The sequence below is a fragment of the Zonotrichia leucophrys genome, chromosome Z (genome assembly GCF_028769735.1).
Source record: "Zonotrichia leucophrys gambelii isolate GWCS_2022_RI chromosome Z, RI_Zleu_2.0, whole genome shotgun sequence".
In the NCBI taxonomy this organism is placed as follows: domain Eukaryota; kingdom Metazoa; phylum Chordata; class Aves; order Passeriformes; family Passerellidae; genus Zonotrichia; species Zonotrichia leucophrys.
The window spans coordinates 53,690,154-53,707,198 of record NC_088200.1 but is presented as its reverse complement, the minus strand read 5'-3'; the positions used below and the strand labels follow the sequence as shown (position 1 = coordinate 53,707,198).

The following is a 17,045-nucleotide window of genomic DNA, read 5'->3' as shown; positions in this document are numbered from 1 at the left end:
AGTGCTGAGAAAATTCAGTTTCCAGGTGCAATGTAGTTGATTCAGCCTTCCAGCAAAGGTGCAAAAAAGACAAACACTTAGCATGTGTCTGACTCTGTTTTGTAAGAAAAAACAAAAAAAAAATCTTTAAAAATGGAAGAAAATCACTGGAGAGAAAAGTTAATGCTACCTTGAAATATGTGCAAACTAAAGAACAAAGGTAAAAAAGTACCTGTGGTGGATAGCTTGTAAGATTTCTGCAAGTGGAACAAATTGAACTATTCTGGGTTCCTTTTGTGGAGTCAGATTTCTCTTTCACCAGGGTTCTTGGTCAGAGCAGACATTATAGTTCAAGCAGCAGGAAATTGAAGAGTATTTCTGTCTGTTTTCAGCAGCTTTTAATTAATGCTCTGATCAGCAACTAAATTGCTGGCATGTTGTTTGGAGCATGACTCAAAGCCACACATGGTTCCAAGGGCTGCCGTTTGAACTGCGCATTATACCACTCCTATGTTGTTCTGTCAGACTCTCCCCAGGTTGCTTTTTGTTGCAGATTTTTTGCCATGTCCCAGGGGTACATACAGGTGAAGGACAGAATAATCTGTCAGGAGACTCTCACTGCTGCCACTTCGGCAGCTGAAATTAGTTTTTTTCCTAAGAAGACTAATCAAATTTTGTTCTCTCAGTACCACTACTAGTCAAACAGCATTCACTGAGTTTTCTGACCTGACAAAGATGCGTGTAGAATAGCAGCCACACTTCTGTCAGAGTTAACTGACATCAGGTTACTGTTTACTTTTGCTTGTGTCCATGGTAATGGTCATATCTAGTTTAGTACAATCAGCAGTTGACTATAACATGGGAGAGGGGAGCATATGTGTGTATTTATAATATCTAAGCTGTGTTTTAAAGTTCTTGACAAAAATAAATAAACAGAGCTAAGTAAGAGGTCACACTGCTTTTGTCCCCAAACCCATGCTGTTTGGAGTGTGCTTTTTTTTTTCTTTTTTGGTATTGGCAAGAGAGCCCTGAACTGAGACCTGAAGTGTGAGATACAGTTTCAGTGAGATACATTGCAGACTTTGTTCTGGAGGATAGGGGTATGAATTTACTCTTTAGAAAGAGGTCAAAAAGAGGTTTCATATTCATTCAGCTCCTTTTGGGAATTGCTGACTTCCTACTGAGATGGTCAAGGATCATAAAACAGGCACAGACAAAATGCTTTGATATTTTGGTCCCTTCAGGCATGATGCAATTGTTGCAAAATTACAGGTTTTGTTGTAAGAATGAAGGAATGTCACTGCAGGGAGTAGTTGATCCTATGACTCCTCCTTTACTTCATCCACCCTAATCAAAAACTTAGGCATCTTTGAGGAAGTAGAACTTGTGTCAGGGTTTGTAGAAAAACATGTGCTTTATGAATATTTAAAAATAATAGTGTGATAGGAAATAAAGGCCATATCTGGATAACAACTGCATGATATGGTTTGTATCCATGACTTCTCAAGAGTTCTGTTAAATCATTGTGTTTTTGGGAGGCAAAGAGGAGATGCAGCTCAAGTGGTGGTTGCTAGTTCCACCTTTTGGCTACCTGTACAGACAGTCCTGCCCAACTTTCCATGGCCAAAGTGTAAGAAATATTGGTACCATTCTCCTGAAGTGGTCGGCTTTATCAAGGAGACACAGCATAGGAAAAATGAGAAGATTCCTAAGACAGAGTAAGGTATCAGTGTGAGGGGCTGCAGTAGGCACAGGCAATGTTGGCTAGCTGTTGTCAGAGAGAGGGTTTTCATGCTGATCTCTCACAGCTAAAGTTATGAAATTTTACATGTAGTCACTGACAGTTTTTTCCTGCTCATGAGAGTCCAAAGAAAGGGTGGAAGTATTTGTAAGGGAATGGGGAACCTACATGACCAAAACAGGTGTTAATATCCAAAGATAATAAAGTAAAAAGTGCAGAGGAGCATTGAAGTAATACTTCAGTGTTGGTATTGGAGAGGTATCTCAGACTTTTTGTTTAGTTACAAAAGCTAATTAAGTTTTTAGATGCCCTACTCTAGAGACACATTTTTTAAAATCTATTTCTGGTCCATCATGCAGTATATGGCATGATGTAAATAACCATCAGGTTAGTGAATCCTAGCACAGAGGCAATGCCATGCTATAGGAAACACATGACATACTGGATATTATTCTTAAGAGAGTGCTCTCTCTCTTAAGTCCCCTTTCAGTGCTCTGACAGTTATGATCTGCAGATTGGCTGTGTATTATTTACAGGGCTTTTGGGGATGAAGTGTTGAACCACTGAGCCTTTTGGCTAGCGCTTTTGTGCCAAAATATTTATGTTGATGTAAGGGAGTGAAAGGCCCAAAGCTTCATTGAATTGAAAACTATATTGAAATACATGTTGAAAGAGAAATTTGGCACTGACTTTCACTAGAGAGAAGAGGAAAAGAGGTTATAGCCTTGATTACTCTTATTCCATGTTTTAATTCAAGCTTGGCAAGAACTATTCTGCTATCCACTACAGGAAATGAAGAGCGGGAGAGAGAAGTGGGAGAAGAGCACAAACTGCCTAATTTTATGGAGTACAGCTGGATGCCAAAAATGCATGGAGACATGTAACTAGATCTATGTTGCTGTCTCATTCTAAAGGCTTTTTAAGAGATCCATCTGTCAAATTCCGTTATTAGTTTATTATTTTAAAATTAATGTTGGGGTTTGTTTTTTTCTTTCTGTAATGAGCTGTATACAGGATCCCTCATTAAGACTTCCAAGGTAAGAGAGAATTGGAGGAAAAAGCTGCACCTTAGGAATGGGACAGTTTCAGGTTTACAGTATTTTGAGTTTTTTCCACTTTTATAAGAACATGTTTTGTAAAAATCCATTGGCAGCAGAGAGACATCTGCATATGAAATCCTAACATGTCTTTTGCAGAGATTACCATGAAGATGGGTTCTGTCAGCCATATAGGGGAATTGCGTGTGCACGGATCATTGGAAACAGAACCATTTATGTGGACTCCCTCCAGATGCAAGGGGAAATTGAAAACCGAATTACTGGTAAGCTTACACATCTCTTTAGCAGGGAGAAAGAAACATTCATAAAAGTATCCAGTTCAGGTAAAAACAGTGCTATCATCCTTTTTGTTTTGTCAGCCAATGATGAAGACATCTTTATATTAAGGTTTTGAGGTGGTGAGCCTGTTTCCCACTTGAGCAGTTAATAAAATTTGGAGCAAGGAAGATGAGTATCTGTGGTAATATGTAAAGCTTATTCCATGTCCTTAAGTGAAATGTCAGAGTACTGAATTTTTAACAGCTCCTAGTTTATACTGGAGCTTTTTGCATGATGGATTCAAAAAGAAGATTTTGATTTTTTAAAATGGATTTGTGATAGAGTGAAAAAGCACTGATCTTTTATTTTCTTGCAAAAGTGTCAGGTGGCCTTTCCCTTGGGCTTCTTTCCTTTTTGCATAATTCTGGCAGAGTCTGGATTTCACGTTGATTTATATAAAACAAAGTTGACCTTCCTGTGCTCTGCCTATGTTTAATCTTTCTCTGAACATACTTTTAGTACAGAGTTGCAAACATGCATCCAAAACCTTAATGATTTTTAATGGGCTGTACATCAACATGGGTTTTCTTCACTGGATATCAGCTAGCTGATTTTAGCAGCTGTGACTCTGATGTACACAAAGTAGAGCAAGCAGAATGAACCCATGGAATAGAGCAAACTGTTTGTCATAGTGTTTAGCAAATTAGGTCAGTCCAGCAGGACCTGATTTGCATCCGGCCAGATACAGCTCACTAATGGACTCTCCAACTTCAGCATAACTAGTTGCCAAAAAGGGTTTAACTTCACTTGTCAGCTCTAACTCCCTAAAGACATTACCTTGAAGATTCATTGTTAATCCAGGAATCCAAGTCCTTTTTTTTTTCCTGTTCTTGAAATGGTGACCAGGTTCTGGGACTGGCAAAATCCAGGTGCTGACCTTCACTTACGCTATTACAACACATTCTACTCCCGCCCTTCTCCTGTACTGCATTGCAACTCCAGCCTCTTTAAACATTATGCTATTAATTAATACATATTGATCCTTTTTTTTTCTTTTTTCACCAGCTACATAATCTCTGTCCTGTTTGGATGTTTTTCAGCAATATGGAAGTGTTTAACTATCTGGAATTATTAAATCTGTAATTCTGTGAATTATGTTCATAATGTTCTCTTCAAAAACCAAAACCAAACTTAACAACAAAAAACTGTGATATTACCCAGAAAATGTTTATTGATTGAGCTGTACTTGTTTCTGGGATATGGGACATGGGCACTGATGACCTGGCTGCTGGTTTCCTAATATTACCAATTATCTGTTAGATTTCCAAAGCTAGGGTGTTGGAACTCTCTGTTTTGCAGTTGAGGAGAATTCCTGATGGAATTCCTGATGTTCTGCTTCAGGAAGATGCTGAGAACACCATATAGAGCTGCCCAGTGCCTAGCTAGGCAGTTATGACAGTCTTTAATAACATAGCATTTTATTAATAATAATAAAATGTTGTAATATAGAATTTTATAATTAATTATGTAGCATTGTTGTTGTTATTATTATTATTATCATCATCATCATCATTATTGCATTTAATAATAATATAGCATTTTCAAACTGTATGCTTTTGAAGGTCATACTAGACATCTTATGCAAAAGTACCCTGAGGATTTCATAGCATTATTGGTTCTTGTAAGCCATATTATATGTCAAGCAGATATTGTGAGACTGGGTGTTCTATACCCGTATGACAGGGTACTTTTGAAATTGCAGTAACTTGTCAGGTAAAGGAAATAGTTGAAAAAAGCTGTATAGTTGCTGTTGAGATTTTGCTGATAGTTTTGCTCATACCTCCTAACTGCAGTTTTTGATGGTGTGTTGCAATGTGCATGGGAAGTGGGGACACCTACTGTCCAACTCAAGGAGCATTTAGCCAGGTTACATCTGTGGGGAATTTTCATTCTGGAGTTTCATCTCCCTGCTGTACTCTTGTGAGAAATATATATTCTTTGTCGCCATGGACCCTTGTGCTTTTTGGTCCTGGCCATGTGATTGGGTGAGAGTAGCACCCTTTGGTTAAAAAAATGATTTCTGGAGAAAATCTTTAGATGTGGCTTGAAAGACTGGAAGGCCAACAATGAATAGCACACAGAACTGATGCCTGACCCGTGTATATGTGTTTGGCTGCTGAGATCTCAGCTGGGCTGTTTAACATCTATTTAATAAATAAAATATAAACCCCTTAGATGCTACCACATGGTACTGCTGACTTTTGCACCTTCCATTAAAATAAAGATATAATTGTAAATTGTGCACTTTTCTCTCACGATGATCTAAATTCTGTAATGAAATACCTTCACAAAACTTAGTGTGGAGTTTCACATAACTGACAGTGACTACTTCAGTCCTTCAGTTTTATTTTTTCCATTTTAGTCTTTGTGTCAAGCATATGTTACAACTGTCCTTTGAGACCTGATGGTCTGCTTGCATGCAGTGTTCCCAGTATGACTGATAAGTGGTTGTGTTCCTGCATTACTATTTTGGAATTAAAATAAGCAAAGGTGTAAACAGTCTAAAAAGCTAGATTTGCAGCTGCTTGTTGCATGTTTGGTGTTCAGGAAGAGATTCTGTGGTACCATGTGTCCACAGGAAATAGATGATTGAAAGGAGAGAGCTGGACAAGAGAGAAAGACTTTATTTGTAGGTTGTAAATAGACTGTGAATAGCGTTTCCTCTCTTTTTACAGTGTGAGTTGGTGGAACATGCCGTCTAGCAACTCTCACTCATGAATGATGATTTACTGGGGGAGTGAATGTTCCTACATTTAAAGGTTGATTCAGCACCAGATGCATGATGCACACAGATATATGTCTTTCCTTTGCAATGTGCAAGAAAATTTTGAGCTAAATGTTAGCATGTAGGTGCTGAGAGCTGAAGGGAAGAATTACATTCCTAACTCATTATAACATTCGTCTTAATGTGATCAGCATGCTGAGACTGATTACATTAATTTTCCACAAAGCTGCTGCCTGTTAGGCTTCTCATGTCGATTTAAAGCCATGTCTTCCCAAATATCAATGATACACTTATTTTTGCCTGACAAGCTTTGAAAAACACTTATTTATCAAAATGTCTACAGGAAGAAGAAGTTAGGAAGAATCCTTGTTCAGATTTTATGTATTTTATTTTATGTTTTAGGAACTTTGGAAATACATACCAGTATTCTGGCAGGTGTATCTTGCCTTTCTTTGCTTTTGATCCTTATAAGTTAAAATTAGCCAGTAGTCTGAGCAACAGTAATCATGTGGGTTAATTTCTGGGAGCTGAGGCCTACAAGCTCTTTGCAGATGTCAGAGGAACACTGGGATGTTGGGTTTTCTTCTTGCATTTGTCAACCCTCCTTTACAGCAGAAATCACCTCATTTACTAGTAGGCTTTCAGACCCTTAAGGAAAGATTAAGGATGTTCAAGGTAAATGACGTGAAAATGAAGTTTTTTCTCATGCATTTTTGTTGCCCTGCAGCTGCGTTTACCATGATTGGCACTTCGACGCATTTGTCTGACCAGTGCTCGCAGTTCGCCATACCTTCCTTCTGCCACTTCGTGTTTCCCCTGTGCGATGAGCGTTCCCGCACCCCTAAGCCACGGGAGCTGTGCCGGGATGAATGTGAAGTTCTGGAGAATGATCTCTGTAGGCAGGAGTACAACATTGCTAGGTCAAACCCCCTCATTTTGATGCAGCTACAGTTGCCTAAGTGTGAGGACCTCCCGCGACCAGACACCTTGGAAGCGGCCAACTGCATAAGAATTGGGATCCCTGTGGAGAGACTGAGCCGATGTAAGTCCATGTGTTTCATGGAAAGAAACAGCTTGATGTTTCTTTTCATTGTGTCTGAGAGACAATATTTTATCAGCCATTCTTTTTGTAAAGAAAGTGCTGAACTACTCATTTTTATCTTGTTAATACTGACCATAATCTTGCAGTGTTGTAAAGCAGTGTTAGGATGGCAAGGAAGCCTAAAGGATGCTGCTTGTACAGCAGAATGTGTTATATCAACCAGCCAGGGCTATAAAACTTCCTGTTCACCTGGCTGATTTGATGCAGATTTTCAGAGTGTTGCCTCCCACCTGGCTCAGTCCTTGCCTTTTTGGGTGAGCCTCCCCATAGATCTGTTTAAGAGTTTTGTTTACTTATTGATTAACTTCATATAGTTTGTTGAAGCATCACTGGAAGATCTGTCAGGGAACTAACCACCTAGTGTTCATTCTTTCTGTATGGGAACCCACAGGAATATTAATCCTGTAAATTGAACATGGAGTGCAATTATCTTCCTTTACCCAAATGGGATGGGTGAAAACATTGATCTTGAATTTGTATTTACATCCAAAAGTAGAAGGGCTGTTCTGTTGTCACTAATTGTATGCAGTCTTCCTGACTGCTCCATTTCATAGCAATTAATCACAACCCCCTACATTGTTCAATAAGAAAACTCAGACCAAAGATGTTTAAAGTACAATGTATAATAAGATTATTCTGACTATCTGTGGATTCTGTCTGTATCCACAGTTCGGAGCAGGAGCCATGGTATAATGGTGGACATGAAAGACTAGTTCTGTGCTTTTACATAAATAATGTAGTGTAGTTGGGAAACAGAAGTAACTGAGAATACAATGACAGAGACAAATCAGACAGGGAAGAGATATCAAGCAAAAGGCATGAGAACAAAATCAGTAAAACATCTGGTGAAAGTTGTCCGTGATTCTCAGAGCCAATGGTGCTACCACTGATGGAACATCTGCGCTTGAGTATTTGTGGGGTTTGAGAGAGCTGGATTCCTGAGTGTTGGAGAGGGGAGAACAGAAAAATGGAGGAGGTAATATTGCAAAAATGCATGATTCAGCTCGGATGATGCATATAGAAGACAAGCATTCAAAGAGTATGAAGAGAGGATGGCAGCCAAACAAAGAATAAAGGTGTGGGTCCAACAAATATGAAAGTGATGCTTCTAAAAAGAGGAAGGTTCTGAATCCTTTCTTTCTAAAGATGAAAATAAGGAAACAGAGGCATGAGGCTTTAACTGATTTCTATAGCAAGTGATCAGTGTGAAGAAAATGGGAAGGTTATGACAAGCAAAAGTTTTCATTTTTGATATCTGGAGACTTTTACTGAAGGGAAACTCATATCTCTGATTTACTTTAACTTGTCATGTTCTGTATCTAAAGGTCCATACATGCTTCTTAGTCTCCATTTGAATTCAGAATTGAGAGTACTCGTGTGTACCATAGAGCTGAGACATTTCAGGACATAATCCAGAAATAACTGGGTGTAAAAGTACAGATACATACAGAACTGAAATTTCAAAGTGAACAGATTTAATGAAATCTCAAGGTACCTAAATTTAAGTACTTGTTTGCATACATGTTCTGTAGACTTCACTTGTTTTTGTCATGGTGTCCCTTGATTGTTTTGATTTTTCTAACATTTTCCCAAACCCTGTATTTTAGATCATCAGTGCTACAATGGCTCTGGAGCTGACTACAGAGGGACCATCAGTGTTACCAAGTCAGGCCACACTTGCCAACTCTGGGACTCACAGAGTCCCCACAACCATGATCTGACAAGCACACAGTTTCCAGAGCTAGGTGGAGGACATGCGTATTGTCGAAATCCTGGAGGTCAAATGGATGGGCCGTGGTGTTTTACAAAGAATAAAAACGTACGCATGGAACTGTGTGACATACCTTCTTGTAGTATGTATTCTCTTTCTTTTTTCTCCTACTACTGTTCTGAATCCTGTGTAATTTTGAATGTTCCTGGTTATTATAATTACAATTCATTTAGGAGGGTTATACTTCTTTATGTTTAATCTGCAGCAACTTTGTTTTGTGTTGTAATTGTTTAATGTTTTCCGGAGAACGAGTTTGTAAGGTATTCTTACCATTTTTTATTATATACTGGAGGCTTGTCTGAACTAAGCCTCTGTTTGATGCTGCAGTTTTTATTTTGACTTGTCAAATGATAAGTCAAAATAAAATGACAGATTTCACATGCAAATCACCAGTATGTGCTTGGTTTGCTCACGCTGCTCCGAGGGTACATTCTCTTGCTCTGTATTGACATCTTGCAGGCAGCAAAGATTTTCAAATCCTATAGAGGGAGATATAGCACCATGCCTGGTTGGAAAGAAACCGTTTCAAGTGCAGAAACAACGCCATTTGAAGTGCATAAAGCAGATGATCTTATCAGAAAGTCCTACACTAGCTGCTAGTGGCTCTGTACAGCACAACTGTTTGCAAAAATAAAAAGCACTGCTCTCATAGATTGTTCTGCTCATTTTCCCAGTGTTGGTGTACACACATAGTGGACTTCACACATTGGTAATTGTGTTTGGATATGACAGTGTCTTCGGATATGACAGCTAGTACTGTAAGTCATTAGGAAGAAAAGCATGCTTCCTGCAGCAAGATACAGATCTGTCATGGAAGCCATAAAAGTGGATTACGTGGATCTCTAAAACTGCTCAGAACTAATACAAAATTTTTTAGTTACTTCACTTTTGTGCAGTAACATGATTTGACATTTATAATAAATTTCTACATTGCATGTACCATAGGGTAAAGATAACACTGGGATGTGGTTGTGGTGAAAGCGGTTGCCACAAATAGCAAAACCACAGGTTACAGAAAACATCCCAGGCAGTTCCAGTGAACTTTTTTGACATCACTAGGCTTTCCTAAAGTCTCAAAGTATTAAGTGAAAAAATGTTTTAGGAAGGTTCCAGACCTAAATGTATTGGTGGCTCTTTCATGTCTTTCTCACTCTGACATAAAAGCTCTGCAATTCTATTAAGTACAGAACAAATCATATCTCCACTAATGAGAAGTGCAACTTATTTTATTCTGGGCAGAAGTAGCACCAGTAGAGGTAAAAAATGGGCCAAGTGTTGATGAAATGACTGAATCTATGAGAATGGGTCAGACTGTGTTGTTTTCTGGGTCACATTGAACTCACTGGTTTATATATTGTGATAGAGATTGTTCACTTGTTCTTTATGCCCTGAGCAGGACAATGCAGTGATACCTGGTCTGTATTCTATGGTTTCCTCAACTGGAAATCTCAAAATTAAAGTAAAATTAATCACATACTGTTATGGCCCACGCATTATATGTGGGGCTCCTAGTTTATCTTCAAACTGCCAATTGCTATTTCCATTCAAGCTTTTTTGAAATATATAATGGAAAATTATGAAGAAAGGGGAGAAGGCAATGTGACTTCTGTTTTCAGGGTATAGTTTACTTTTGATTTAAAATATAGTATTAATAATCATTTGTGTTACTATCAAATAGCTTAAAAATACTTACTGTAACCATTTCTGTGCTTGACAGGTCCACGTGACAGCAGCAAAATGGGAATCCTCTACATCCTTGTTCCCAGCATAGCCATCCCTCTAGTGATAGCCTGCCTTTTCTTCCTGGTCTGCATGTGCAGAAACAAGCAGAAGGCATCTGCTGCTACACCACAGCGCCGCCAGCTGATGGCATCTCCCAGCCAAGACATGGAAATGCCACTCATTAATCAACATAAACAGGTATTTCTTACACAGTTTGCTCAGGCCCAAATATTTTCAAAGTGCAGTGATTTTCAGCGTCTCATGTTGTCTGTGTTCAAATTGAGCCATGTTGTTGGGGACCTAATTTTCGTAGTGTTGAGGCCATCTACTTCAGGGAACACCAGGTCTTGCACTTTGTAGGTGTCTCTGGAAATCATGATCTTGGACAACTTTCAGTACACAGTATTTAATGGCACTTGTCCTTACCCATCAATTGCCATTCTGCCTGTTGTCTAAGTGACTGGAAAAGTGGTCATTTCTGATCCAGTCTTCAGCCTGCAGCTCATTTTTGCTCCTGGTAATGACATGGCCTGTTTGCCTGTTTAAAGCATGATGCACCCTGGGGTTTCTTGTTCTAATTCTTCAGCACAAGACTCTGGTGTTCTTATCCATAAGTGAGTTGAGAGCTGAGATGGCATGCAACATGTTTCCAAGGCTGTGAAATCACAAAGGACGGTGAAAGGAAAATGGCTTTGAAGTCATGTCTACATATGTCAGCTCCTGCACAGGATTTTCTAGGTCAGCTAATTGATCTCTGAACTAAAGTCCTGTTCAGAGCTAATGTTGAATTTTTAATCACAGCATTTACAAGATGCAAGCTCTAAAAAACAATGCTTACTTTGGAAGTTGGCAACATCTGTTCAGCAAACTGTAGAGTATTTGATGAATATTACCAATTGTAACTAATTGCTATGATTTTGTGAGTTAATCTGAAGATTTGAAGGAAATTTTCCAGCCCAGTCTATAGGCTGTTGGACACTAAAATCAGTTGTCCCCAAATCACCGGCTAAAACATCTTCCCAGCCTGCCCTGCTCCCTCATGCTGTGGTGCCCTGTATGTGAAGCTGTGCCAACTGCACCTCATTAGGTCAGGGTCTCCTCCATCCCATGCTGATCAGGACAGACACATTACATCACTATCACAAACTGCCTTGCTTTCCCTTCCAGCTGCAGAGGGAGGGCTCTGGGGATTTCCCACTCTTAGATTTGCAGCCTTTTACTCCAAGTACCAAAGAGAAATTCCTTCTCCTTTCTTTTCCAATTCCACCCCATCTTTATCAAAGCTAGCTCAAGGTTCCTCAGCAGTGGTACTGTACACTGCTGCCCATGGGCAGGGACCATTCCCATAGTGAAACAAAGAAAGAGCATTATCTGGTACTGCAGAACTGAAAGAGAGATTTTGTTCCTTCTTCTGCTGGAAAGGATGTTTCAGTTCACTCTGAGACTGCCACCTCCTCAGCCTCCTTGCTTTTCTCACAGACATCCCTGGGGCAGCTCGGGGCCGGTCTGCAGGCAAAGTGCAGCTGCAGTCAATAGATGTCATTGCTTGCCAGATTTACTCTGAACCCAATATTCATTTAGCTTTCAGGAAGTGTGGCCACTCCTTTATAAAAAGAATTCTACCCATTATCCTCTAGTGTAATGCAATTTATACTTCTGATAACAGTGTAACTCATTTCAAGGTAAATTGTGAAATCAATATACTGATGTGAATACCCAAAAAACCAGAAAACTTCTTTTGGCCCAATTTTTGTTCCATTTGGAGATCTCACCTGGGGATCTTTAATAAGTGATCCTGATGTTCAGAAAAAGTTGTGATTTTTTTTTTCTGACTATCTTTTCTTCATTTTAGGCTAAGCTTAAAGAAATTAATCTGTCCACTGTGAGATTTATGGAGGAACTAGGAGAGGAGAGATTTGGAAAAGTCTACAAGGGGCATCTCTTTGGTACAGCACCAGGTGAACAGACACAAGCCGTTGCCATTAAGACACTTAAAGACAAAGCAGAACTGGCTCTTCGGGAGGAATTTAAACATGAGGCAATGATGAGATCACGATTACAACACCCAAACATAGTTTGTTTGCTGGGAATAGTGACAAAGGAACAACCTGTAAGTATGATATTTAGTTATTGTTCCCACAGTGATCTCCATGAGTTCCTGGTGATGAGATCTCCCCACTCGGATGTTGGCAGCACTGATGATGACAAGACAGTAAAATCCACTCTGGAACCGGCAGACTTTTTTCACATTGTGACTCAGATAGCTGCAGGAATGGAATATCTTTCTAGCCACCATGTTGTCCACAAGGACTTGGCGACGAGAAATATACTGGTGTTCGATAAACTGAATGTGAAAATATCTGATTTGGGCCTTTTCAGGGAAGTTTATGCTGCTGATTACTACAAACTGATGGGAAATTCCCTTCTTCCTATCCGGTGGATGTCCCCTGAGGCTATTATGTATGGCAAGTTTTCTATTGATTCGGATATATGGTCATACGGAGTTGTGTTGTGGGAAGTTTTCAGCTATGGCCTGCAGCCTTACTGTGGTTATTCCAACCAGGATGTCATTGAGATGATCAGGAACCGACAAGTTTTGCCGTGTCCCGATGACTGCCCCACATGGATATACACTTTGATGTTGGAGTGTTGGAATGAATTTCCCAACAGAAGACCAAGATTTAAAGATATACATAACAGATTAAGAACATGGGGGAACCTTTCTAATTACAACAGCTCAGCGCAAACTTCTGGGGCAAGCAACACCACACAAACAAGTTCTCTCAGCACCAGCCCTGTTAGCAATGTCAGCAATGCTAGATACATTGGACCGAAGCAGAAAGCTCCAGCCTTCCCTCAACCTCAGTTCATACAAATGAAAGGCCAGATGAGACCAATGGTCCCGCCTCCTCAGCTCTACATTCCAGTCAATGGTTACCAGCCAATGCCTGCCTATGGTGCTTACTTGCCAAATTTTTATCCTGTCCAAATTCCAATGCAAATGGCTCCTCAGCAGATACCTCCCCAGATCATTCCCAAACCAGGCTCCCACCACAGCGGGAGCGGATCCACCAGCACAGGCTATGTAACAACAGCACCTTCCAATGCGTCGGTGGCCGACAGGGCTGCTCTGCTGTCGGAAGGCACAGATGACACACACAATGGAACAGAAGATATTGCCCAGAACCCTGTCCAGGAGGAGGAGGAGGAAGAGGGCTCGGTGCCTGAAACAGAATTGCTGGGTGATAATGACACACTTCAGATGGATGAAGCAGAAATTCAATCAGAAGCCTAAGGAATTTGGCCTATTGCTAAGAATTCCACATCGCTTCCATGCACGGAGACAGTATATCCTTAGGCTTAGTAGAGTAATTTTGGTCTGACTCAAAGAAACAAAACTAAAAAAAAGCAACATCCATTTAAAAGTGCAGCAGTAATGACATACCAGGTCTAGTGACCATTGCCACCAGCAGATTTTTCAAATATGGTGGTATAGACTTGCTGGGTTTAATCTTTTTTACTGTCCTAGAGTTCTTGAGAGGAGCTGCTTTTTAAATATGTACTGTTGCTGTGCAACATGTTGCAGAGTAGCATTGCACATCATGTATATCATGATATATGAGTGTAATGTTAGTGAATTATGCTTAAGCCAATAACACAAAAAGGAATCCAGCTATGGTTGCAGAATTGCTCTAAGCAAAAAGAAGTGCCCTGGATGTGATGGACAGCTTAGTTTGTAGTATTTATCTTTTCAACATAATGAACACAAGATTGTTGTTTGCTTTTTGAGTCTGAAGATCTAAATTGAGAATAATGATCTGTGTTTGTATTACAATAAGAAGGAAAGGAGGAAACTGAACCTAAAATTGCCTGTGGTGAGTAAGACCATGGGTCCAGCCCAGTAGCATGTCTTGAAAGACCATCGATAATGCCTGCCAAGGGATAGACTGCAAGGGCAATTTCACTCACAGAAATTTCCCAGGGTATTGCCCCAGCCTCCAGCAATTCATGGCTAAGGGCCTTTCCAAGACAGAAGTGGAATTTTTTTTTTGTTAAATAGCCTTTGATGGAATTTTCTACCGTGAATTTATCCAAATGATTTTGAACTCACATAGAGCTAGAGTATCCACAACAGCTTGTGGAGTATCATGAGAAGAGAAAGGATGGATTTCTTTCATCAGTTTGGGTGAATGACTGACAGGAGCTTCCAAATGAGATCATCTGACTGCATTTGTGGATGAAAGTATTCCTTCTCTGCTGTGTATTTTCAACAGCAAACAGCCTTAATACACTGTTAACCAAAAATGGGGATATTGTAGGGGATATTATAGGTGTGCACTAACTTAATAAATCCAACTTTAATTGGTTATCAAGTATAGAAAAGGGCTCCACATGTGTGTTCCTACATTGTAAAAGTGTTGGGTTTTGTGCGGGGTTACAGACTTACTTGATTTACCACAGTTACTGCTGGATTGCATGTGATACCATGTTTTTTTCCCGACTTTTTAGTAAAAATGATCTTTGAACTTTAGAAGACCAAAATAAGCAGTAATATACAAGGTGCTGTTTTTGTGCTTCTATTTGCAGGATGAATCGTGTACAGACCTTTAAATGTAATTTATGTTCTACTACATTTTATATACATTTTTTTCATTGAAATATCTGGACTTTTTGAATGAATGACTGCATAACTTAACCATTCACCAATATTCACATGTGATGCAGTTTTATGGTATTGCTGTTCCATTTTATTAAACATGCAGACAGGTCCGTTCATTTCATTACCCCTTTCTGTAATACAAGCGGTACACATTCTCATTGTAGCATTGTAGCCAACACACACTATAGCTGTAAGTTCTACATCCGACATGGAGTATTCAATAAAGTGATGCAAAAGGTATGATGAAGTATGTTATCCTACAGGCACTGTTTTTGTTATGGTACTTTGTGGAAATAGAAATGGCCTCAATTGCTTAAGTTACAGGCTTCACACTTTAAACTGCAAGTTTTTGTTTTATGACATTGGGATTCACTTGTAAGTCATGTATCATTGTGATCTACACCCTGTGTTCAAGGTATGGCAGCATTACTTATTTCCGGCATTTCACCTGGACTTGGAAATGCACTGGTAGGAATAAAATATGAAAGCTTTATTACTTGTGTTAATATAATGCAGCTTTGGGTGCTTTTACTAAATAAAGGACAAATAAAAAAGAAAAAAAGGTGACATTTATTTACATGACATTCTTTGTTTTTTTCTAGATTTCCTTATCTCAGATAAATGAACTTGATTAATCAACTACACTGTCTTTCTTTGTTCCTTTGCTAACTTACTTCAGGGTAAATGGAGAGAAAAGGGTTCAGTTATATCACAGATTTGTCAGTGAGAGAAAAGATAAGTAAGCAAATGAGTAGCAGTCACTGGAAGCTTCTGTAGACCACTGTCTGAAGTTTAGCCTATTTCTAGTAGTCAGCATTATGACTTTGTGTGATTTTAATATTGTTTGGGAAACTCCTGATTCTCTTCTTTAAGCCTCATAAATTCACTACAGACAGAAATTCACTACAGTCTGAGTGGAAAAACTGACTATAGATGTGTCACTAGCTCCAGTTTGACTTCTGTTCTGATACTGTCCAAGATCTACACTATTGCAGGGTTTTCTTCTGTTTTACCCGTTGAGACTATAGGGAAGACAAAGCTATAAAGAGTGCAGTATAGGTAGCTCTATAAAATCTGAGGATTCACCCACAATTCTAACTACAAACAGACATTACTACAAACTTTGATAGGCAGGTTCATTCCTTCATCTAAACGTCACTACTCTTGGTTTCATCCAGTGATTTCCCTAAAGACTCATACAGAGGAACAAACTCCCTGCTGACATACAAATCCTTTGCTTTTGTATTTTTCATGGCTATGAGTCATGGGGAGTCATAGGGAATTTTCTTCATGGCGACAGTACCTCAAACTTTTATTTGAGAGATGAATTTGATTTTTTTTCTCACTTACTATCTAAGGAGTTCAGCAGATGTCACTCACTGGGTTTGTGTTCAGAGGAATCATTTCACTTCTCTTATGTGGGAGTAAAGGGAAAAGGTCTGACATTTTCTGGAAGAGTGGTCAAGAATATTTCCTGAGTTGAACAATCTCAAAAGATGTCAGACCTTGAGATGTTTGACAAAACAGATGTAAGGAGAGAAACATCCAGCTGCATGGAGGGTAGTATCTTCAAATAAACCCTAAATCGTAGTTTCACCATGGGTAGAAAGTAATTCTGTTTCTTGTCAGGCAAATGCTGCTGCAAGCTGTACTCCAAACCAGCATTTCAGTTACCCAAAATATGAAGAAAAAAATCAACTGTTAAAACCATCCTCTTTTTGAGGAAAGGGACTAAATTCATATCGTAAGGGACAGCAATATATGTTCTTTTTCTGTGAATAAATCTATATATATTAGTGGAATCCATGACTATAATAAAATTTTGGGGATTTGCTCAAACAATGGAAAACTGAATAGTAACATACAAATAGTAGTAGCATATGGCACAAGCAATGGCATGACTCAGTGTATGAGTTTTAGTTCCACCTTACCAGAAAACTGAATTTTGTTTCTAGCTTTTCAAAAGGGA

At 39.2% G+C, this 17,045-nt stretch overlaps 1 protein-coding gene across 1 annotated transcript in view; it reads left to right on the top strand.

The window, feature by feature from the left end:
- The window catches only part of ROR2 (receptor tyrosine kinase like orphan receptor 2), a 144,543-nt gene extending 128,944 nt beyond the window's left edge, over positions 1–15,599 (top strand). Inside the window, exons 5-9 of the mRNA XM_064735555.1 lie at positions 2,917–3,041; positions 6,549–6,863; positions 8,531–8,776; positions 10,412–10,614; positions 12,269–15,599. Of these exons, the coding sequence (XP_064591625.1) occupies positions 2,917–3,041; positions 6,549–6,863; positions 8,531–8,776; positions 10,412–10,614; positions 12,269–13,711 (2,332 nt within the window). The 3' untranslated portion in view covers positions 13,712–15,599. The remainder of the gene's footprint in view (positions 1–2,916; positions 3,042–6,548; positions 6,864–8,530; positions 8,777–10,411; positions 10,615–12,268) is intronic.
- The last annotated feature ends 1,446 nt before the right edge of the window (positions 15,600–17,045 follow it).